General features: G+C 37.5%; 1 protein-coding gene and 1 pseudogene across 5 annotated transcripts in view; one reads left to right on the top strand and one right to left on the bottom strand.

Annotated features, from left to right (window-relative positions):
- The window catches only part of Map2k5 (mitogen-activated protein kinase kinase 5), a 255,818-nt gene that overhangs the window by 89,882 nt on the left and 140,717 nt on the right, over positions 1-25,219 (top strand). For all 5 annotated transcript variants that reach the window (XM_090358127.1, XM_090358124.1, XM_090358122.1 and 2 more), the window contains exons 10-12: positions 5,648-5,716; positions 5,804-5,885; positions 20,223-20,284. In XM_090358127.1, coding sequence (XP_090214253.1) covers positions 5,648-5,716; positions 5,804-5,885; positions 20,223-20,284 — 213 coding nt within the window. The remainder of the gene's footprint in view (positions 1-5,647; positions 5,717-5,803; positions 5,886-20,222; positions 20,285-25,219) is intronic.
- Positions 16,957-17,888, bottom strand: LOC150046311 (large ribosomal subunit protein uL18 pseudogene; annotated as a pseudogene).

Below are 25,219 nucleotides of genomic sequence, written 5' to 3'. Positions count from 1 at the left end.
GAGCAGAAAACAAAATTACTGTTAGCCATCTTACATGTAGAACCTTTTAGAACTATTAGTGTATTCTATAAAAATCTTTCAAATAGTAACACGTGAAAGATTTAAGAGATTTCCAAGTATTGTTTGTTTTCCAACTGGGGAAAGAATCCCACTAACAGAAAATTTCTTACATAGTATACATAGCATATGCTGATTATCATTCTTTGACTGCTTTGGATTTCTGCTGCTTCTAAGCTAGCATTTAAATGGACCATTTGATTAATCATTTGTATACTGACTGTAATCCTCCCAAATTTCCTTTCTGAGTTGTACATACTGTAAAAGACAATTATGTCGCCACAGATTAAATAAGTGAATTAAAACAGAATAGCGGCTTAATTTGACCTGTGATTTTGTTCTCCTTCCCTTTAGTGGAGCGTATGCCACTCCAGCAAATAAATGAAGTCATCCATGACAGCTTGTGATGAATTGCCGTATTTATACTGTATATTTTAATAGCCTCACACTAATTTAAATTGAGCACAGAGTAAATTATAATTCAGTCACTTGACTGCTTGTATTTAACTTGACAACTCATGCTTATTTGTCCTGGAGGTGGAGTGGAGAGCAGGGGAAGAAACACTCAGGTATTTCAGTTTCTCATTTAACCCTTTCTCCAGGAACTGCTTTATTTGAAGCATTTAGTGCTAGGGGAATGGTTTGTAGAAGAAGGCAGGAAGATCTATACTTTCCTTGTATTGGGAAAGGAAAATTAACATTTGCTGTTCTTGTCTCCATTGTCTTCAAAGAATGAAAATCAGTTCTGTTTATTTTTAGCAGTTTTCAAACTCACTCTAGAGAATGCCCAGGAGAAGAGAAATTAACCTTTCACCCCAAGTGCTATGTCTCTTAGAAAATGGAGAGCACTGGAGTGGAGTTATGTTGAAGTGGATTTTACTTTCCTTCCCAAGCTTCCAGGAATTACTTTATTTCATTTTCCACCATTGTGGAATCTCTGTTGTTCTAAGATGTAGCACATACCAAGAATGACCCAAACGAATTGTCTACAGTACAGTGGCTTAGCTCCACAAATAGGATTCTCTTCTCTCCATTGTAGGTCAGTGTAGCACTTGTGTTTGTTGTGGTGGTGTTTGCTTTGATTTTAAATTTAGTGTGACAATTGCTGTGCCTAGAAATAGTTTATTTAGAAGTTTATTTGGTATAGCAATTGCTGTGTCTATGAATAGTTTGCTTAGAAGTTTATAGCAGGAGAATTTTAATTAAATTCTGTGTCACTTAGTGGGTGTTACTGTAAGTTCTTGTTCTGGACTGAGGGATAAAATATATAGGATTCATTTCCTGTGAGGGCCGACTGCCACTCTGGACAAGTGAGGCTGTTAATTTTAGGTAAGTGTTGAAAGCAGAATGTAATAGCAAGAAATATTAAGAGCCAGAGCTGGACATTAACTCTGATGAGGAGTTTTTAGGAGGTGTTGAGGAAGGAATTCAAGTTGAGTCTAAATGGCCACACAAGGACTGGAGAGAAGCAAAGAAGCACTAGGAATGTTAGGAGCAGAGACAGGACGTGAAGGAATGGCACGTATACAGACCAGGAAAATTACCTGGGTTCGTGGAAGGAGTGGGATTATGGTGGATGTAGGAGAAAGAGTTAAGAGTCATGAGTTGAACTAGGCGGTGGCAGAACTTCTTAAAATGTCATCCTGGAGTTTTAGCACTCTTCTAGGTCATGGGAACTCAGTTAAGTGGTTTTTGATCAAGGGAATGATATGGTCTCAGTAGTTTTGGCTTCATTCCAAGGGCTGGCCAGCCTTGTACAGTCTTGTTATTTCTAGTTTGATGGCCTGGACATCTATTTTCCTAGTCATATTAACACTGCATAAATGGCATTTTTGATCCTTAAACAAGTGGTTCTTGATCTTATTATAGGCTAGTAATTATCAGGTAAGCTTTGTAAAAATACTAAGATGCAGCATAGTACATTGTTTTGGGACAAGTTCTGTGCATTAGGAATTTTTGTTTTTGTTTTAGTACTGGGGATTGAACTTAGTGCCTCAAGCTTATTAAGCAAACCTTCTTACCACCGAGCCATGCCTCTAGACCTTCAGTGGGAACTTTGTGCGTGTGTGTGTGTGTGTGTGTGTGTGTGTGTGTGTGTGCGTGTGCATACACCCACGTGTGCGTGCACTTCAATGTCAATTCAGGCCTAGGCGCTGTCCCTGAACTTTTTTGCTAGTGCTTGTAACTTGAGCCACAGCTCTACTTCCTGCCTTATGGTGATTAGAGATGAGTCTCATGGACTTTACTGTTCATGCTGACTTCAAACCATGATCCTCAGATCTCAGCCTCTTGTGGTAGCTAAGATTACAGGTATGAAGCATTGGTCCTCAGTCTTTCATTGGGAATTTTAAAAAATGCATTATGTTAGGTCAGTATTGAGAACTATATTGCCTTAAGATCAATAAGTTTATTCCTTTCAGCAGAGTATTTTGGGCAAAGGATTGCTTGTGTTTTACATAGTGGTATCTTATGGCATAGAATTAAAATAACATTAGATGAATTAACTAATGACTATGGAGAGGCATGTGTAAGTATTCCTTGGCATTTCGGTATCACACTTACAATTGAGTTAGAAATTAGCAGTGTTATCTTTCTCATTTTTTTTACCTTCTCCCTTAAATGATCATTTTCTTTCTATTAACTATCAGCAGTTTACATAATTCCTACTTTGTTTTGTCTCTTGTATGAGTAAATATAGTCTCATACAAATGGCATTCAGCATTGGGTGGTATATAACTGCTGTCATGATAACTTTTAGTGCTGTTTTTAACTAAAAATACTAGAGTCAGAAACTGCCACCTTATTTAAAAATTGTCTTCCACCTATTTTATTCCATGACTAACTTTTTTTTCTTTTTTTTTTTTTTTTTTTTTTAGAAGGAGGGTGTGGGTCATGGGGCTTGAACTTTGAGCCTGGGTGCTATCCCTGAGCTATTCAGCTCAAGGCTACCGCCCTACCCCTTGAGCCACAGCCCCACTTCCTGTTTTCTAGTAATTAATTGGAGATAAGAGCTCAATGGTCTTTAGTGCCTGGGCTGGCTTTGAACCGCCATCTTCAGATCTCAGCCTCCTGAGTAGCTCGGGTTACAGATGTGAGCTACTGTGCCCAGTGACTGTCCTTTTTTTTTTTTTTTTTTTGATGTCACAAAAAAATGAGTTTATTTTGAACCAGGAAGCAACAACAGTCAAGAGAAGAGTCAAGACTGAGGACTTGGCAATGCGACACTCGTGCCTGGGACTAGATTTATACTAGTACAAAGAAGCGTTAAAATAGCTTTTCCTCTTTCAATGGAGCTCATCCTTGTTACAATGCTTATACAGGATTGGAAAGCTTTACAGATCTAAGATCCCTGCATTTTTTGAAAATATTGTTGAAGGCAAAGAAGTCACCACAGTGAAGTTTTGGCGGACTCAAGATTTTTTTTCTTTCTGCACACACAGAAAAAGCCAACAACCAAGTGTTTAACCTAAGACACAATTGACACCTTTTACAAGATTACTGTGGTGAGGAGCTGTGGCACACTGTAGGATGCTTAATGTCACCCCTGACTTCTACTTACTAGATGTCAGTAACAACACATCCCCAAGTTATGACAACCAAAATTGACTCCAGATATTATTGCCTGGGTGTCAAATTAAGCCCTGGAGGAAAAGAACTATCTTCAAAATATTTATCCAGCTGTCATAATTGTCTTTTCATGCTTTATCAAGGTAGACCAGTTGTCACTTTCCCAACGCCAGATACATATACACATACATGAGCACACGGATGTGTGTCTCTGCAGGCATCTGCATGTGTGCCTGAACACGAAATGGAATTCCATATTGGATGGAAAGCACTAGTTCAGTTCCTCAAGAAATTAGAGTCAGTATATACCAGTACCATAATAAAAGCCTGTAAATACAGGCCATTTCCTCTTCTCCAGTGGAAACCACCACCATTATTTGCATTCAGGTGTTGAAGTCACTTCCTATTAAAGCTGAAAAGAAAATATTGTCTTTTTAAAATAAGAAATTTTCCTTGAGTTGGTTTCCCTGAAGCTCTCAGTAAATATTGAACAATAATAGGATCTTAATGAGTAAGCAGTTGAGTTGAGTCTGGGGCTTAGTGGTTGATAGTTTCACTAGCATGCCCGAGGACCTTTGTTCAATTCTCCCATCTCTTAAAAATGGGTTTGAAATAGTTAAGAGTTTATCCTAGGTTAACTTTATAACATACTTTTATACTTTTATATTTTTGTGATACAAGTTCAGTTCAGTGGCTGATATTTTAAGGAGAAACAAAACTATCAAGAAGTATTGGAAAAGCACAGGGCACAGTCATTATAGCAAGCTCTGCCCTGCCATACAGTGTGGCTCCCTGTAAAGAAACCTTGTAGCCCTCATTTCTAAAAGAAGGGACTTAGAAGGCAATGCCTATAATCCTAGCTATTTAGGAGGCTAAGATCTAAGAATCAAGGTTTGAATCTCACTCAGACAGACAAATTTGAGTTCACCAGCAAAAAGCTGGAAGTGGAGCTATGGCTCAAGTGGCCAGGTGAAGCAAGGTTCCTTTTCTAATAGTCTATAGTAATGTGTGTAAAGAAACGTTAGCACCTAGAATAAAATAATATTCTTTTTGTATTATGTTTTTCCCTCTTCTCTTGTTGCCCTTTGGTTAATCTCATTTTGTTACAATTTCCCACTTTGTTACTTGGTATATTATATAGATGTTTACTTGTATATTTGAAAAAGGGGGAAAATGAAGGGAGGAGGAAGGGGGACAAAAACATAAGAAGGGATATCAATGTATGAGAATTAATGCACCCTCCATCTGGTGACTATAACTGTAACCTCTCTATACATTGAAATAAAAAAATTATTTAAAAAAAACTAAAAAAAGATGGTGTGCTTTTAAACTTTTTTCACAAATAACTAAAACATGTATTTAAAATACTGCTTGAGCTGGGCGTGGTGGCTCACGCCTGTAACCCTAGCTACTCAGGAGGCTGAGATCTGAGGATCGCAGTTCAAAGCCAGTGCAGGCACAAAAGGATTTGAGACTCTTATCTCCAATTAACCTCTAGAAAACGATAAGTGGGGCTTGGCTCAAAGGGTAGGGCAGTAGTCTTGATCTGAAGAGCTCAGGGACAGTGCCCAGGTCGAGTTCAAGCACCATGACCCACACACAAAAAAATCATTTGAATATATCCTCTCTGCTTATCTGTTAATGTCTATATTACAAGGCAGTTCTTTTTAGAATAGTTTTAGGATCATCCATACCTTCCTTTCCCAAAAATAATTAGTGTGGCCTAAATAGAGTGCATAAAATAAAGAGTATTATAACAACTGACTTTTAAAGCCATTAATGTCGACCTTTGAGACTTGGCCTTTTCTGTAGTTCCATCAATCAGTCTGTGCCACCTCCCCCAATATAAAGGCTCAGACACATGTGGAAACAGTTTATGTTACTGTGGATTATGGTAGTGGGGAGAGGGAGGAGAGGAATAATGGCACTGTCTTGCTTTAGCTCTTACATTTGATAATATCATACCTATGTTTGACTTGAAGGTGGATAAATGTATTAATGTTAATACGTTTTCTATATTTAGGTTATACTATTAGATATTACACTGGAACTTCAGAAGCAAATTATGTCTGAATTGGAAATTCTTTACAAGGTAATTTTTTCCTAGTTACTTTCACTTGTAAAACTGTGGGACATGTTGACTTTCAGATTTCTAACTACTTTTTGCCTTTTGTTGCAGTGTGACTCATCATATATAATAGGATTTTATGGGGCGTTTTTTGTAGAAAACAGGATTTCAATATGTACAGAATTCATGGATGGTAAGCTTTTACTTTTTAGTATTTTAAAATGACTTCTGGAGTAGAGAGTGCAATAAAACCTGATTTGGGTATGGATGTTGATTAAAAATGATTAAAATACACTAAGAATTGTGTCCTTTATACTTGAAATCATCTTACTGTTAGAGATTCCTGGTGTTACACATTTATAACTGAGCTACAATTTTAAGAGTTTAACTTCATTTACTTTTATTGAAAATTTAAATAGAAGAGATTAAATACTGGTCTATTTGGTGGCGTGATATTTCATTCTTGCATCCAATCTGTCTTTACTTGCAAAACAGATGTTCTGTTCTTCTAATGTTTCAATAGCCAAAACAGATTTTCTTTTAAAGAAATCTATTAACCCAATGTCCTGTGTGTTTTAGAAAGAAATCAGTTCTTAATTGCAAGATAAGGAATTGTTTTCCAACACAGCTGTTTTGCCAAGATGTGTTTAGTTTTCTTTGGATTTAAGTTTTTTCTTCAACCTATAATTTTTATTCATTCTGTTTTAGTTTGATTTGAATGTTGTGGCAATAATACAGATTTCCAGGAGTGCTCTCAGTGCAAATGATGCTATCCTGATTATTTTTCACCCTTTTAAACTCACAGTCTTTACTTTTTTTTGGTCAGTCGTGGGGTCAGGACACTTGTCCCTGAGTTCTTCAATTCAAGGCTGGTCTTTACATTTTAATGGTGAGCCCATTAAAATACTCTACCTTGTATGACTAATAAATGCTAAAAAGCCCTAAAGAAGAAAGAACAAGTTTGGTGCCAGTGGCTTAGGCCTGTATTCCTAACTATTGAGGAGGCTGAGATTTAAGAATCATGATCTGAAGCCAGCTTAGGCCGACAAATCTTAGAGAGTATTTACCTTTACTTAACCAGTGTAAAGCCAGAAGTGGAGGCATGTCTCAAGTGGTAGAGTGCCATACTTGAACAAAAAAGCTAAGGGACAGTTCCCAGGCTTGAGTCCAAACCCCAGTATTGGCACAGAAAAACAAAAAAGACAAAAAGATGCAACTTTTAAAAACATACCTACTTTGCTCTTAGTGGAAATTCTTGGTGTGATAGTGAAACAATTTATTCATACACTGTTATGACCCAAAATTTATAACTTGGTATTATAGTAAATATATAATAATGCATTGCAAATTAGTTCTAGTAGAGGTCAAGCCTGAGCAGGAGGGTCATAAAACACTTTATTTGCAATTAAGCACCAAAAAAGGTAGAAGTAGAGTTGTGCCACAAGGGGTAGAGTACTAGCAGCGACAGCATGAGTTCAAGCCCCAGTATAAGTGCATGCATGCACATAGATATACACACACACACACACACACACACACACACACACACACTCCTCAGATGTCAGCCTCCTGAGTAGCTAGTTTTTTGTTTGTTTTATTGTAAAACAATACATAAGTTACATAAGTCAGGAAATGAGTACATTTGGTTTTGAACAGTGGTGTCACAGCTTCCCTCATTTTCTCCCAGTTTTCTTCCTCCTAATCCCTCTTCTCCCAAGTGGTATAGTTCATTCCAACATAGTGTCTAGTGAGCTCATTGAGTTCACTACTGAATTAGTTCACCTTTTTTTTTTTTTAATTGTTGGGATAATGTATAGAGGGGTTACAGTTACATTCGCCAGGTTAGTAGATGCATTACTTCTCACACATTGATACCCCTTCTCATGTTTTTGTCCCCATATCCCTCCCTCTCTCCACCCCCTAAATTAGTTTACACTTTGTCTCACTATTTCTGTGCTTCTTTCCATCCCCAAATAAGAAAAATTTACATGCAAGACAAAAAATGAGTAGCTAGCATTCTAGGAACTATAGGTTATTGATATATTATACCTTTGAAGCTGAGGAGCATGTGTGCTGCAACTCTGGGGTTTTTTTTCCCCTTAAAATTTTTTTTCTGTGGGTTTGAGAGCCAGATTATCAATTTCTCTGAAAAAAAAAAGCCAGCTGGGATTATTTTGTAATTTTTTTTTTGATTGTGAGGCTTGAACTCTGGGTGGCCTGGGCACTTTCCCTGAGCTCTTTAGCTCAAGGCTGTACCTCTACCCTTTTGAGTCACAGGGCCACTTCTGGTTTTCTGGTGGCTAATTGGAGATGAGAGTCTCATGGATGTTCATGCCTGGGCTGGCTTTGAAACACTATCCTCAGATCTCAGCCTCCATAGTAGCTAGGATCACAGGTGTGAGCCACCAGTGCCCATCTAAAATTTACTTTTATTGTCAAGGTGATGTACAGAGGGGTTACAGTTACATACATAAGGTAGTGAGTACACTTGTTGTCGAACATTGTTAGCCCCCTGCACGTTTTTTTCCCACTTTCCCTTCCCCATCCCTGTCCCCCAAGTTACAAAGTTTATTTCTAATATATTGTCTTGTATCACTGTTGCATTGGTTCATCATTTGCCCTTTTTCTCACCATTTTGTTGTTCTGCTTCCCTCCCCAATTCAAATAAACCAAGTACCAAAATCAGATACAGTGACAACAGGGCATAAACCATAAGAGGGTAAAAAAGGAAAGAAGAAATAACATAGCATATTAAAAAACAACCACAAAGAAAACCCTCTTGTTTCCATATCTTGGAGTTCATTTTGATTAGCCTCATCTTATACGGTCATATGTACTGTGATCCTCTTCTAGAAAAATTCTACATATATACTAATTATTACTAATGAGGGAAACCATGGAGTCTATGTATCTTTGGTTCTGGGTTACTTAATAAGTTTTTCCAAGTCTTTCCATTTCCTTACAAATGTAGCAATTCCATTCTTTCTGATGGTAGCATAGATTTCTATTGTGTCTATATATGTACATATGTGTGTGTACATACCCACCACATTTTCTTGATCCATTCATCTACTAAGGGACATGTGGCTTGGTTCCATATCTTAACTATGCTAAATAATTCTGCAATGAACACGATTGTGCTGGTAGCTTTAGCATATCTTGTTTTTGAACTTTTGGATTAATGCCCAGAAATTGGATTGCTGGAATATGTGGCTAGGATTTATAGGGATGAGCTACTGGTGCCTGGTTATGCATATATTTTAGTGTGCCAAATGCCATGCTGTTTTTGATACCGTGGTTTTGAATTATAATTTAAAATTAGGTATTGTGATACCTTTACCATGGCCTCTTCTTCTCTCTCTTTTTTCATGTGGAGCTGGACCTTACTCAGAATCTTACTCTTCTTTGCTAGACAGGTGCTCTACCTCTTAAGTTGTGCCACAGCCTCTTTTGCTTTAATTATTTTTCAAATTGGATCTCTTGCAATTCTACCTATACTTTTAATCAAAGATTTTTTTCCTACATTGACTAAAATGATTCTATAATTTTTTTCCCCTAATTTTGTGGGTCATGAACTCGGCTTGGGCACTGTCCCTGAGCTCTTCAGCTCAAGGCTACTGCCCTACCTTGAGCCAAGCCCCACTTCACATTTTCTAGAGATTAATTGGAGATAAGACTCTCAGGTTTTTAAAAGCCATAATGAGTGATTGTTGTCCTTAATGTAATGTACTATGTTATTTCTCATCTCTTTTGCTGTCCCTTGGTTATCTCATATTGTTACAGTATCTTACCTTGCTATCTGATATATTCTATATATATTTGGTTATTTGAAATAGGATAGGGAAGGGGGGAAAACAAGATGAGGGGTGGGGGAGGGGGAGGGAAATGGGGACCAAAACATAAGAAACGGTATCAGTGTTTGTGAAGTAATGCACTTTCTATCTGCTGAATATAATGTAACCCTTCTATTAATTACAATAAAAATATATGGAAAAGAAAAAAAAAGAGTCTCAGCTTTTTTTGTGCCCGGGCTGGCTTAGAACCTTGATCCTCAGATCTCAGCCTCCTGTGTAGCTAGGATTACAGGCATGAGCTACCACACTCAGCTGATCCTATAATTTTTATTGATGATTCTATGTGCCATATTAGTTTTATTCATTCACATAAATTGAATTGTCTTCACATCTTTGAAATGAAACTACCTTGATTATGTTATGTGTACTATTGAATTTTGATTGCATGTTTTTCATTGGAAGTTTACATCTATGTTTATTAAGGAAGCTGATCTATAGTTTTCATTTTGTTGCTCATTATCTGGTTTTAGTATAGAGTAATAACAGCTTCATAGATTGAATTATAGTATTCCTTCCTTTTTTGTTTTATGGGATAGTTTGTGGAGCTGTGATATTCTTCAAAAGTCTGGTAGAATTTATCAAAGAATCCATCTACTCCTAAGCTGCTCTTTGAGATGGCTGCCAATTTATTATTCATTATAGGTCTGTGCAAGTAGTTTATATCCTCTTGTTCCAATTTTGCTATGCCAGTATGTCTAGAAATTTCTATTAGATTTGCAGTTTATTGGACTATACATTTACAAAATATTCCCTGTTGATTGTCTGAATTTCAGGAGTAGTAGTTGTAATATTCCTCTTTTCATCTCTAATTTTATTTATTTGGGGATCTCTCTTTTTTTTTTTTGACAGTTCTGAGCTTGAGCTCAAGGCCAGAGCACTGTCCTTGGACTTTCTCAAGGCTAGAGCTCTACCACTGGAGCCTCAGCACCACTTCTAGCTTTTTTCTATGTATATGGCACCAAGGAATCGAATCCGGTCTTCATGGATGCTAGGCAAGCACTCTACCACTAGGCCAAACTCCCAGCCTGGGGATCTCTCTTTTGGTTAGTTTTGTTATGAGTTTGTCAGTCTTGGTTATCTTTTCAAAGAGAACAGTTCTACTCAGGAAAATTTGTAGTTCTTAGTGCCTACAAAGAGAACAGTCTTTGTTTCATCAATTCTTTGTATTGTCCTTTTAGTCTCCATTTCATTAACTTTTGCTCTTATCTCTATTATTTTATCCATCTTCTGGTTTTGATTTGAAATAGTAATCTTGGTTGGCAATTACTAACTTTCAAAGCCTGAAATATATTATTTCATACTTTCCTGGCTTTTAGAATTTTTGCTGAGAGGTCTGATGTGATTCTAATGGGTTTGTAAGTTCTATTTTGTAGCTTTTAGTGTTCTGTGTTCTGGTGCTTGAACTCAGGGCCTGAGCATTGTCCTCGGGCTTTCTAAAGGCTAGAGCTCTGCCACTTGAGCCACAGTATCACTTCTGGCTTTTTTCTATGTATATGGTACCAAGGAGTCGAACCCAGGTCTTTGTGCCTGCTAGGCAAGTACTCTGCTACTAGGCCAACCTCCCAGACCTGGACAAATTTCCTTTGTGATTGTCTACTTTGAGTTCTGTATGTTCCTGTATCTATCTGAATGTCCATATCTTGCCATAGATTTGGGAAATTTTCTGCTATAATTTCTTTGAATACATTTTCTTTAGTTTATGTCTTAGTTCCTTTTCCCATTCCATGGATGCTTAGATTTGTTGTATTGATAATATTGTCCCGAGGTTCTTGAAAATTGTAACCATGCTTATTTATTGCTATCAGAAAACGATACTTCCTCAACTTTGTCTTCAGTGTCTGATAGTCTTTTCTCTGCTTTACCTAGTTTATTGGTGATGCTTTTTTCCCTGTGGTTATTTGATTTATTGACCTTTTCACTTTCAAGATATTTGTGGTTGTCTTTCCAAATCTCAGTATCCTTGCTGAACTTTTCATCCATTTTTGTTACTTTCTCATCCAGATCTTAAATTGCCTTCCTTATATCATTCAACTATTTTAATTTTAAAATTTGTATTTGAAAATGCTGAAAACAGACAGATTAAAGTCACATAAGTCGGGCAAAGAATACATTTCCTTCTAGATGTCAGCTGTTTATTTTAATCCTTTTTGAGGCCATTTATAATTTTTATGGTGTGTGTGTGTGTGTGTGTGTGTGTGTGTGTGTGTGTGTGTGTGTGCATGCGTGTGTGTGTTCTGGTCCTGGGGCTTAATCTCAGGGCCTGAGATTCTCAAGCTTTCTTTGCTATAAGCTAGTGCCCTACTACTTAAACCATAGCTTCACTGCTGGCTTTTTACTGGTTAATTGGAGATAAGAGTGGCTTTTTACTGGTTAATTGGAGATAAGAGCCTCATGGACTTTCCTAAGTAGGCTGGCTTTGAACCATGATCCTCAGATCTCAGGCCTCTGTATAGTAGATAGGATCATAGTCATGAACCATCAGTGCCCTGCTTTATTGGTATTTTTCTTTTTGCCAGTCCTAGGGCTTGAACTCAAGGCCTAGGCACTGTCCTTGAGATTTCTCAAGGTTACCACCCTGCCACTTGTCACAGCACCCTTTCCGGCTTTCTCTGTGTATGTGGTATTGAAGAATCAAACCCAGGGTTTCATGCATGCTAGGCAAGCACTCTACTGCTAGCTAGGCCACACTCCCAGGCCCTCACTGATAATTTTTAAAGCAGATTATTTCTTAGCCTGATATTTCAGCCATTTCAGTATTTCTTGATTCATTTGAGGAGTTTTGAGAGAAGGCATACTGCCTATTTTTTGTTTGTTACTAGGTTGTGATTTGTGCATCTGTTGGTATGGCTATCTTTCAGTTTTGTTCATTTGACTTCTTAGCAAGCAGTCTTCTCTTGGTGGCTCAGTGTTCAGTACCACTCATATTGGATAAAACAGCCTTCCATAACAGCAACAACTATGTGGTCACACAGTCAATTGAAGGCTATACTCATCTTTGATTAGTGATCAATGTTAGGGCTGCAGTCACTTCAGAAGCTTCCCTTCTTTGCATGCCTGGAGCCACTACTAGCCCAATGAACTTAGAGCCAATGGACTAGGGGGCTTTCTTCTTGTTCCATACTTTACCCTGTGCACCTGGCGCAACAAATGCCCAAGCCTAGAGTTCCTTTTCACCCTCTTCCCTTTCACCCTCTGTCCAAAGGATCAGACAGATAGCTGGGATTTAAACTGGAAACTACACTGGAAATATCTAGTGATGCACCTTCCTGATCCTACCCTGTAGCGAGCCATCTTTTGGGAGGGAAGAGACTAGAAATATTGTGGTCCTTTGGACTTGGGCTCAGAGCACTTGGCCCTGCCTTGTAGCAACCACTTCACAGGCAGGCTGAGATAGACCTTTCCTTTGGCTGAAGGCTTGTGTTAGGTCTTACATTTCTGCAATGTTTCATAAGCTTCCTCTCCTCACCATAGAGAGTAAATTCACAAAATCCCCTACTGTTCATAGCCTGAGTTCCCACTGACAGACATCTCAGTGGAATCTGACCTGACCCTCCCATAACTGTCTTTCCTGGCTATGTCCCTTTCAACACTCTCAGGGTAGCTCCAGGCAATTGGTGATTGTTTTCATATCCACAGGCCCTATCTCTTTCCACATGGTACTTAACTGTATCTAAGAGATGTGAGGGGCCGTGAAATAATTTCTTTCCCAAAGCGTTCCTATCTCACAGGTGTCACAGTTGCACCAGATCTCTGCACAGATTAAGATTTGTGATAACTGATGATTTGTACTTCAGTTAGGTTCTGACATGTTGCAAGAGTGGCTTGGTTTACCTACCTCCCCCTACCTGCTTTCTTCTTGGCTTTCAGCTGCCCTGATGCTCCCTTCGTTACTCAGGTCTGTACTTTGTTTCCCCAGCACTTCAGTATTTACTCAGTACATGGTGGAAGGTATTCTGTACATGCCTGTTTGATTTGATTGGTTTGTAGTGTTTTCAAAGTGTTCTTTTTTTTGCCAGTCCTAGAGCTTGAACTCAGAGCCTGGAAACTGTCCTTGGTCATTTTTTGCTCAAGGGTAGTGCTCTGCCACTTGAGCCACAGCACCACTTGTGGCCTTTTCTGAATATGTGATACTGATGAATCGAACTCAGGGCTTTGTGCATACTAGGTGACACTCTACTGCTAGCTGCGCTCCTCAACCCTAGTTCTTTTTTAATCTATTGTGTAGGTGTTTTTTTTGGTTTTTTGGTTTTTTTTGCAGGGGTGGTGGTGGTAGTACTGGGAATTGAACTCAGGGCCCCACACTTGATAGGCAACTTCTCTGCTACTTAATTACTCCTTAAATTTAGCCCTCTTTGCTTTAGGTTATTTTTCTTATAGGGTGTTATATCTTTCTGGGCTAGCCATGGGCTGTAATCCTATGTGTGTCTTCCACACAGCTAGAATTAGAGGTATATATCACCATGCTGAGTTTTTTTTTATTGAATTAGGAGTTTGATTAACTTTTGCCTAGGTTGAATATGAACTTCAGTCTTCCCAATCTCTACATTCCAGATATCTGGGATTAAAAGCATGAGACGGGGGCCAGGAGCATGGTCTAGTGGTAAAATGCTTACCTAGCATGCACAAAGCCCTGGGTTTGATTCCTCGGTGTTACATACACAGAAAAAGCCAGAAGTGGTGCTATAACTCAAGTGGTAGAGCACTAGCCTTGAGCAAAATAAAAGCTTGAGGACAGTGCCCAGGACCTGAGTTTAAGCCCCAGGACTGGCAAAAAAAAAAAGCATGAGATATTCTCAGCTGTGTAGTTGTATAGTTTTGTTTTTTCTTTTTAGTCATTTTCAAAAGTGGGATATTGAAGTATACAACTAATAGTTTTTAGTTGTCTCTTTAATTCATGTATGCTTTATATATTTTGGCTCTCTGTTGTTTCTTTTTTTTTTTTTTGCCAGTCCTGGGCTTGAGCTCAGGGCCTGAGCACTATCCTTGGACTTTCTCAAGGCTAGAGCTCTACCACTTGAGCCTCAGCACCACTTCTGGCTTTTTTTTTTTTATATGTGGTACCGAGGAATCGAACCCGGGTCTTCATGCATGCTAAGGCAAGCACTTTAACCACTAGGCCAAACTCCCGGCCTCTCTGTTGTTTCTTATGTATCAACTTTATCATTGTTAAGTCTTCATGGAGTGGCCCATTTATCTTAGAAACTGTCTCTCTTAACCAGGCACAACTCATATCTGTAATCCTACCTACTCAAGAGGCTGAGATTGGAAATTTAGGTTCAAAGCCAGTATAGTCAGGAAAATTCATGAGACTTATTTCAGTTAACCAGAAAAGGCCAAACTAGAGCTGTGACTCAAGTGGTAGTGTCAGCCTGGAGTAAAATCAATGCATGTACGATTTCAAGGCCCTGTGTTTAAACCCCAGTTCTGTGTGCATGCACATACAGAAACAAACCAACAAACAAAAGATAGAAAAATAAAAGAAAAAGAGGATGCCTGCTTTTGGTTCTAGTAACAGTATTTGTCTTAGTCTGTTTTGTCAGATGTTGATACTGACACTTCAGTTCTCTGTGATTATTGTGTGTACTGGATAGTGTATCTTTTCTATCTTTTACTTCAAGTCTATTTAGTTCTGTGAATCTGAGTCCGTTTTCCCAGTTTCTCATTTTATCAGAGTGTGCAAACCACTTGCATTTAATGTAATTACTAGCAAAGTAAGATTTGTATTTGCCTTTTTTTGTGTAGGTGTTACATCTTCTGTGTTCTTACATTCTTTCATATTCCTGTATTTCTATATTCCTCTTTAATGTTAAATGGATGTTTTCTAAGATACTGTTTAAATTCCCATGTAATTCTTTTACCATATTTTTTGAGTTATATCTGTAGTAGGTGCCTCAGGGATTATATAGCTAATGCCTTAATTTCTAACAAGTTAGTTCAGATTCATAACAATTTAACTTTAAAAATGCTCAACTTAGGTTAAGACAGTATCCCAGTAAACCTATTGTAAATTGAAAATACCATAAAATGCATTTAATAAACATAACCTATTGACCATGATAGCTTAGCCAAGAGTACACTCTGGATTATTGTTTTGTTTGCCCTTGTGATCGAGGAGCTGATTAGGAGCAGCAGTTCACAGCTGCTGCCCAGCTGGGAAAGAGCTGATCATGCTACCTATCACTGGTCTGATCCATAAAAAGTAATCCTTTAAAATGTGTATCACTTCTGCACCATCATGAAATCTCAAAAAAATGTAAATTAAGAACCATCTCTATAAAAAACACCATGCTCTCATATAGTTCTATTACTTACTCATTTTTTGCTATTATATATAATATTTTTAAAAATTGGGTATACAATTTAGGTGTATAATTATTGATTTTTGCAGCTGTCTTTTAGGAGGAAATATTTTTAACTTGTTTTATATTTTTTATTCTATATATGCAATTACCTTTATTAATGCAGGTTGTATTTCTTCATATTGATTTGATTACTGCCTTTATAACTTAATCTGATATTCCTTCTATCTGATGGAGTACAGTTTATATCTCTTGTATGGTCAGCTAATGAAAAATGCTTTCCATTTTTATTTATATGGAGATATCTTCATTTCTCCCTTCTATATTACAGTTTTTGTGGACATAGAATTGTTGAATATATTTTTCTTTCAGCTATTCACCCATGATCTTTCCCATTATGTGTGTGTTGCCATGCTTGATAGTAACACAAGATATTTGAGAACATAATTCAGTTTTCTTTATTTTTTTAAATCAGACTGGGTCTTCAACTGGCTTATCTTCATATCCCTTTACTCTTCTGCCTTTTCAATATGCTGGTGATCCTCTTTGTTGAAATTTTATTTCAGTTACTGTACTTTTCAACTAAAATTTTTCTATGACATGATTTTATCTTTCATTGAGAGCTTTGATTTGCAGGAATATCAGCTTCTTATACCTTAGTTCTTTACATATAGTTTCCTTTAGCTATTATATGTATAATATGTAATATATAATAATATAATATAGCATAATATTATGTGTCTCAAACCATACTAAAATATTCTAACAAAATTTTGCTAGACTGCAACTACCATTTCTTTTCTTTCTTCTTGTTCGAATCCTACTTCTAGACAACTTTCTCTTCTATTATTTATTTTACTTTGATCTCACTTTTTTTCTAAATATTTACTGAGCACACTGAAACACTAGGGATACAAAGGTAGATCTCTGTCCCATCAGCTAATATTCTAGAAGTGAAAGACAGAAGAAATTTACAGTTCAATCTCAGAGAGGGATAAAGCAGGACAGAGGATGACTAATAGAGCAGGTAGTGGATGGGATGGTTAGGGTGACCTTTTTTTTTTTGCTTGTCAATAAGTTTATTGTCTTTTTGAAAAAAAAAAGTCTTCATAGAAAATCACTTGGTTTAACTCTCAGCAGCCCCCTCCTGAGCTCTGAGGAAGCTTGCCTTCTTCTGAGCTACCCAATCTTTCTTCTGAGCAAGGGACATCTTGGGACTATTCCACCTCTTTTTCACTTCTCTCTTGGGCTTCTTCATATAGACTGGGTTCTCTCTTATAGCAGCATGAGCCTTCTTGTACATCTCCTCCATCATGTCTGGAGTTACATTGTTCTTTATGTACTGGGAGAACTGCTTCTTGTACGAATCTTCATCCTCTTCCATTAGATAACGCATATAATCTGCAACATTCTGACCCATGATGTGCTTCCAATGTACTTCTGCATTGAACTCCTTGCTCTCAGAATCATAGCCAGGGAATCGTTTGGTACTATGAGTGATAGACAAGCCTCCATCCACAGCTCCCTTCAGGGCACCAAAGACTTTATTGCCAGTGGTAGTTCTGGCAAGGCCTGCATCCAAATAGCAAGTGAAGGCACCAGGTTTTCCAGCAATGCTCTCCACGTTGTATTCATCACCAGTCACCTTCACTTGGCCTTCATAGATCCTATTCATCCCAAACCTATTGAGAAGCCTGCGAGCCAGCAGCAGGCCAATACAATAAGCAGCTGCATAATTGGTGAGGCCTACTTTCACACCGTACTTGGGTAGTTCGTGCGCCTATGCTGCACACACGATCATGTCTCCTTCTGTGCGTGCGTAAGCAATCTGACACATAATATCTCTGTTGGTTACACGAACTATCATCCTGTATTTGGGTGTGTTGTACTTATTTTTGTCTTGGACCACCAAGCGTTTCCAAGCATAGTAGTCAGTTTTGCCCTCTCAACATCTTCTAAATTTCACTTGGTATCTCTTAAAGTATGCCTTATTCTTGACAACTTTAACAATCCCCATCCTGCAGATTAGAGACCTGAGAGCGCAGCTCTCTAGGGTGACCTTTTTGCATGAACAGTAGCATTGTAGGAGAGATCTTCATGTCCATGAAGTAGCTCAGAGAAAGTCATAGGGAAGAAGAGGCAGAGTACCAGCAAATATAAATGTTCAGTTCAAAACCAGCCCGGGCACTGAAGACCATGAGACTCCTATCTCCAATGAACCACCAGAAAACTGGAAGTGGCACTGTGGCTCAAGGGGCGGGGTGGTAGCCTTGAGCTGTAGAGCTCAGGGACAGCACTCAGGCCCAGAGTTCCAGCCCTTCAACTGACCAATTATCTGTCTGTCTGTCTGTCTATCTATCTATGTTCCAAAGAATCTGCAAGTTTGACAAAATCAGAGCCCAAAAAGTAGGCCAATGATGAGAAAACCTGATAGTGGACAGGAGCCTAGACCGTAAGAAGTTTAGGTTTTAGTTCACATTTATTAGGAAACCATTGAAAAGCTTTAAATGGAAGGGTTTTATGATATGCTTTCTTATTGACTGAAAACCTAAATCCATTTAGTAAGTATACAAGTATTTAGGTAACTACTATGAAACAGAAGTGTTCCCTCCACCCAAAACAAAAAACTTATGATAAATAACTTTTTATCTTTTTAACTATTAGAAACTAAAATTTTTGCTTATGGTTCCTGATTACAGTTTTGTTGACTTGAATAATAATGGTCATTTTCAGGCAAATGTTAGAACTAATATGACAGTAATGTTTCTCATTCATTTAATACACATCTGTATTTGCCATAGTGCAAGATACTACTTCATGTTTTAGACTCTGTATTAGGATAAACGTAGACATTTTAGCCTACTTACCTGAAAAGGAGGGCCCTAATCTATCAACAAACTATGTAGTGGAGCAGGGGTTTGGCAAATTTACTAGCAGTCTTCCTCTTGTTCCCCATGGTGGATAGTGGCACGCAGTGACATAACTGATCACAGAGCAGAGGGCAAGCAGATCACAGAGAGCAAACCAGTGACCTGGAATCCTGAGCAACATGTTCAAACACCATAGCTCCTCAGGTGAATTTGTCTCCAAATGCCTTGGAGACCAAATATCAGTTGATAATACATTGAGGCATCGGTGATGTTTTTGTTTTTGTTGGTCCTAGGGCTTGAACTCTGGGCCTGGGCACTGTCCCTAAGCTCTTCAGCTCAAAGGCTACTGCTCTACCACTTTGAACCACAGCAACGTTTCCAGTTTTATGGCGATTAATTGGAGATAGTTTTTTTTTTTTTTTCCTTTTTGTGCTGGTCCTGGAGCTTGAACTCAGAGCCTGTACACTGTCCCTGAACTTTTTTTGCTCAAGGCCATTGCTTTGTCACTTAAGTTCCACGTCCAGCTTGTGTGTGTGTGTGTGTGTGTGTGTGTGTGTGTGTGTGTGTGTGAGAGAGAGAGAGAGAGAGAGAGAGAGAGAGAGAGAGAGAGAGAGAGAGAGAAAGAGAGAGAGAGAGAGGGAGGGAGGCAGGGAGAGAGAGAGAGAGAGAGAGAGAGAGAGAGAGAGAGAGAGAGAGAGAGAGAGAGAGAGAGAGAGAGGGAGGGGGAGGGCAGGAGGGAGAGGGAGAGGGAGAGAGAAGGAGAGAGAGAGAGAGTGTGTGTGTGTGTGTGTGTGTGTGTGTGTGTGTGTGTATCCTGGGCTTGAGCTCAGGGCCTGATCTCTGTCCTTGGACTTTCTCAAGGCTAGAGCTCTACCACTTGAGCCACAGCACCACTTCTGGCATTTTTTTATGTATGTGGTACTGAGGAATCGAACCCGGGTCTTCGTGCATGCTAGGCAAGATTCCCGGCTCAGAAGTCCAGCTTTTTGCTGACTTAACTGGAGATAGTCTTAAGGACTTTCTCTTCCTTGAGCTGGCTTCAAAACTGTGATCGATCTTAATCTCCTGAGTAGCTAGAACTACAGGTGTGAGCCACTGGCACCCAGCTGAGGGACAGTTTTTAAGTACAACAAGTTCACATATAATTCTTCAGGGGAAAGTTTTAGATATTTACCTTTAGGAGAATTCAAAGATTCATATCTTTTCTGAGCTCTGCTATCTGTTAAATAAATTTGACTCATCAGTAATCCTTTCTAGCACTATTTGATGATATGGTGATTTTAAGAGGCTTTTTAAAATATTTATGCCTATATACTTCAGTAATACGTAAATATCTAGTTATACTTCATCTGGACAATATCAAAATAAACTAAAACCCAATTTTACCTGACATATGCAATATAAAAAAAAGAGAAAACCATATTCTTACAATGAATACACAGAGGACGAGCCCAGTATAATGTTCTAGTAACTTCATTTGTCACAATCTATGTATTTGTGTCTACAGGGGGATCTTTGGATGTATATAGGAAAATTCCAGAGCATGTCCTTGGAAGAATTGCAGTAGCAGTAAGTATATGACCTCTGTATTAGAAAATTTTCATAATTTAATCTTAACTCTATTCTTATATCCTCAGAATGTTTTCCTTTATTCTGAGTTGGTTGGCCATGTCTTTCTTACCTTTCTTCTGGTTTTATCTTTTTCTTTTCTTTTTTTCATAAGGTGACTCTCAGCATAGTCACCTGACATCCCTTAAGCTCAGCAGTACTGACCTATTCTAGTACCCTGTGTTCATAGGGATCTTAGTGCTAAGGTTGACACATAGAATTTCTAGTTTTTCAGAAAGAAAATGGTTGGCAACATATTTCTTTATGGTTATTGACATGATTAAGAAAATTTTAAAAACTTAAATTATTAAAACAGTCTACAAAAAAGATTATTTTTAGTCTTAAATGTTTTTGCTTTCATTTTGTGCTCTTTGTGATTAAATTGTTATCAGTTGTCTGTAGGAACATGCTCCTTTTGTGACTAAAATCAGTTATCCCACTTTTTGAATTTTCTAATAAGAAGATAAAATATTTGGATTATAATTATCAGATTATATAGATTAAAATATATCAGATTATATAAATTACTATATGTGTTTCAGATTTAAAATTTGGAATGACATGGGCTTAAGTGTTTTAAGAGAAGTCATTGGGTGGTTAATATTAAGCAATTGCTAAACCAAACGTACTCTGATAACTTAATGTAGTTTAATGCAGAACAAAGTGATTATATCATGTACCATTTAATTAAATGGCTTATTTTCACATTCATTATACATCAAACTGACAACTCAAATTCTTTAATCCAACGTGGACACTTATTTAGTCTTAGTTCATTGTAATTCACAGCTTTCCTTTTTTCTTTCCAATTACTAGTGTGAACTGCCTAGGATGATTGGAACTTTCTTTTCTGATGCTGTTGTTGCCAAATAGCTTCTAATCTACATGTGGAGGCAGATTAGTTTAGTTTGAAATTTGAGTACTTAAATCATTATTTTAGATGAAAATAAAAATGTTTCATTTCCTCATCTATTCTCAGAGGGTTAAATGCTTTGTGGCTTTTGGCAGTTTTGCTTCTAAAGTTTAATAACCTGTATATAAAGGGTGAAAAAAGGCAAGGAACCAGTTGAGAAAAAAAAAAATACGTTCAAGTTCTGTATTCTCAGTTATCTATTGAACTTAGCAAAAATGGAAATCTGCCTTCTTCAATAAAGAAGCATGTTCTTCCTAGACTTCATAAATCTTGCCTCCCTCTCACGCAGGGCATCCTGACAAGGCCACTGGCTTTTCAATTCTATTTGAGTTGGAAGACTGTGAAGTGAATGGAGTCAGCTGACAAAATCCAACCCGCTTTAAATATAGGGCTTGCCTATTGGGTAATTGAAAATATGACCAAAAAAAAAATAGGTCAGTGAAAGACATTAAAGAGAAGTGCCAATTCCATGTTATCATTTACATTTGTACATATATAAGGATACACATGTACACACACACACACACACACAAAATTTTTGTTTTTTCTTCTAAATTGTATCTGATTTCTCCAGCTTTTGTCCTTCCAGTAAGAATGCATATGGCTGAAGTAGAAGTGCTTTTCTTCTTCCACTTTGTAAATGATGCGTGTATCTTAAACTTGCTTAGTGCCTCCAAAATATATTTTTGTGCATAATCTGAACAGGCGCCAAGCTTGGACGCTCTTTTTTGTAGCTGACAAACACAGCTTGGCACAATGCTTATGCCTGTTGCTAGGAGGGTTTTATCAGTCATAGTAGGACTAGTAAATTGGCGGATTGTAGGTCATGGTTTCTAAAATACACACTCAAGCAGCTTGATGGAGTCCCTTGCGAATGTTTCTCATGGTGTCCCAAAATGGCATTACCATCTTCCCCTTCAGTTTCTTCAATGAGGTCAAAAAGCACATGAATATTGTTATAGCTCTTGCCACGTCTAAAGCTGTAGAATCAAAAAGTAGGAAATTGTTGTATGTTGAGTATTTCCAGAGTCAATCATTGTTGAATGCCTAAATACAACTATTATGTCATCTAGTATTACATCAACTCTACAAAATATGGATTATTGAACTATGGTATGCCAAATTGAGTTTAGAGAAAAGTTTAAATAGCTTGTTTAGTTAATTTAAACAGAATTCTGTATGATTTCAGGCTCATTAGTCTTTCATTCTGAGAAAAAAAATACAGGGAGGAATAAAAGGGAGAACTGGGTTAAAAAGAGAAAAATGAACAATAATGGAGTAAAATTGCTTTAGATGCTTCCCCTCTGCCCCTCTTTTCTTTGAGATGGGATCTTATGTAGCCTTTGTGTGCTGTTGTCCAACCCCTGGCTTAAGCAGTCCATCTCCACCTATGAGTAGTCTTCAGGCGTGTACCATCCATCATGCCCAACTTTCAGATTGGTTTCATGTCTTATAACCGTGAGTTATCTCTTCCTCTCCAAGTTAATGTTATTTTACAGGTTCTAATAACCGGTGTGTAAGACAATTTCATAGTTCCAAGCTTCCTCATAGACTGGACCCTTTTCAGCTTTCATAAGATATGTTTCAAACTTTCTCTCATAGGATATATGGAAAGAATATTTTTCCTTGAGGAAATTCATGTAAACTAACTTATTTCTGCCTCTTAAACATGCTCCTGATTTTTTAATTCACTACCCATATGACTCTGGTCTCCTATAAAGAATAACACCAATCTGCCTTTCCCTAGCACCTAGCACATTTTATTTTTCCTCTCATTTCTCAAGAGTGACATTGTGTACTGTATTTTGAGTGCTAATGTTGACTGAAGTTGTCCCTGAAAGATGTGCACTTGACATGTCAAGGAATGAGTGATTGACAGCACATATAAGTATTTTTTGTGTCAAGGTTTTGTCAATTCCTTGTTGTGAACCAAACCTACTGAATACCAATAATGCTCTCTAGATTTTCAATAGACAAATTTCTGTTTCCAGGGTGTACTGGTACTAATATGCTTTGACAAAGGTGTAGTATTTTCTTCTTTAAATCTCTTTAAAAAATGTATAATTTTAGAAAATACCATAAAAATCAGTACTGTGTTTGTTTTACCTGACAATCTAAATATCTTGGGATTGTATTCCCTTCACTTCCTTCCACCTACTTCCTGCCTGCCTGCCTTCCTGTCTTTGTATATGTGGTTTTTGACCATTTTCTGTTGAACCAGTTAATGACATACTGTCTATAACACAGTATATTGTATATGACTCAGCTTCTCAGTTGAGATGTTTAACCATATTTCCTCTCAACACAGAAGATAATTGCTTCCATGCTAAATAAAGTAAACTCCTACTATGACAAAGTTTTTTTATTGTTGATGTTATTTTTTAATATTTAAAGCTATTTTATTTACTCTTGTGATAAAATTTTCATTAATATATTTATTTTAAACTATATTGTAATTTTTATTGACACAGTAATATGTATCATGACTTATCAATACATGTATACAGTATAACATTATTATTTTCTTTTTACATCTTATTGTTCAGAACATGTGTTTTTATTGTAATGTTAGTTGTTCCTAAATCTAGAAGATATCATTTGGTGCAGACTTTATACTTTCTCTTAAATAAACATTTAATGGAATTAATCATTCTATGTTAACTACTCTTCCAAATGCCTTCTACTGTGAGAACAATTAAAATGGGCTAGCCTCATCCACTCAGCAGTATTACATAAACCACTCAGTCACTTCTCCTGGTAGGTCTTCTTGTCTTCATAGCCCAGACTCATCTCAAACTCTCTGTAATGTGGGGTGCTTTTAAAAACTTTTAGTAAGTTTTGAGTCATTGTGGTTAGTTTGATGCCTCTAATTACGAAGTCTATTTAAATTTTAAATTAATAATTCCTGTGCACACAAAGCCAATAATTGTGAATAAAACACATGCATCTTGTTGTAAAACTTTTTTTAGTCCAATCCTAGGCTTGAGCTCAGGTTCTGAGCACTGTCCTTGCGTGTTCCATAAAGCTAGAGCCCTACCACTTGAACCACAGCACCCCTTCCAGTTTTTTCTATGTATGTTACCAAGGAATCGAACCCAGGGCTTTGTGCAAGCACTCTAACACTAGGTCCAACTCCCAGTCCCTAAAACAGTTTTTATATGACGATTTTGAAAGCTGTATAAAAATTTTGATGCTGAGGAACAAACCCTGAACAAGTGTGCACCGCAGAGCCACAGCCCCAGCCTGTGAAGGCTTTAATGGCAACCCCTTACTAAATTTTCTACATAGAAGTAGCACCTGTAACTTGTTTCCTTAGAGTCTTTGAAACATTTTTTCCATTTGTATTTTATGTGACTATTCTTAACTCAGGCTACTGAAGAAAAAAATTGCAGTTAAATTACATATTAATATTTTTTTCATTTCATTTCCTTGACTGGCACCACAAGTATTGTTTTCATAACTCTTCTGTTTATGTGCTTTGCACCAACTAGATCATTTTGATGTGTATCGTTCTTTCCTAGAATAGTAGATTTAACAGGGTTATGAGGTATTTGTTTTTGTTGTTTTTCTAATACTAGAGTTTGAACTCAGGGCCTTGTACTTGCCTGGAAAGCATCTTACCACATGAGCCACATCCATAACCCTTTTGCTTTAGTTATTTTTCAGATACGGTCTTATGCTTTTTGCCTCAGATGGCTTGAGACTACAATCCTCTTACCCATTCTTCCTTACTAGCTGAGATTACATTTATGAACCATCATGCCCAGCTTATTGTTTGGGTCAATGTCTTGGTAATGTTTTTATCCCAGACTGTCCTCGAACCCTTATACTCCTGTCCTCACCTCCTAAATGCCTAGAATTACAGATACAAATCACTATACCTTGCCAAAAAATATTTTTAGGAATCTTTTTCTTTTGAGATTATACTTTCAGAAAAGTCTTAAACAATCCAAATAATTCCTCCACATGTTTTACAAATGTTT

The sequence above is a fragment of the Megascapheus bottae genome, chromosome 25, assembly GCF_031878675.1.
Source record: "Megascapheus bottae isolate mThoBot1 chromosome 25, mThoBot2.hap1, whole genome shotgun sequence".
Classification (NCBI taxonomy): Eukaryota; Metazoa; Chordata; class Mammalia; order Rodentia; family Geomyidae; genus Megascapheus; species Megascapheus bottae.
Note: the sequence above shows the minus strand (reverse complement) of the source record. Positions and strands in the feature narration are given on the sequence as shown.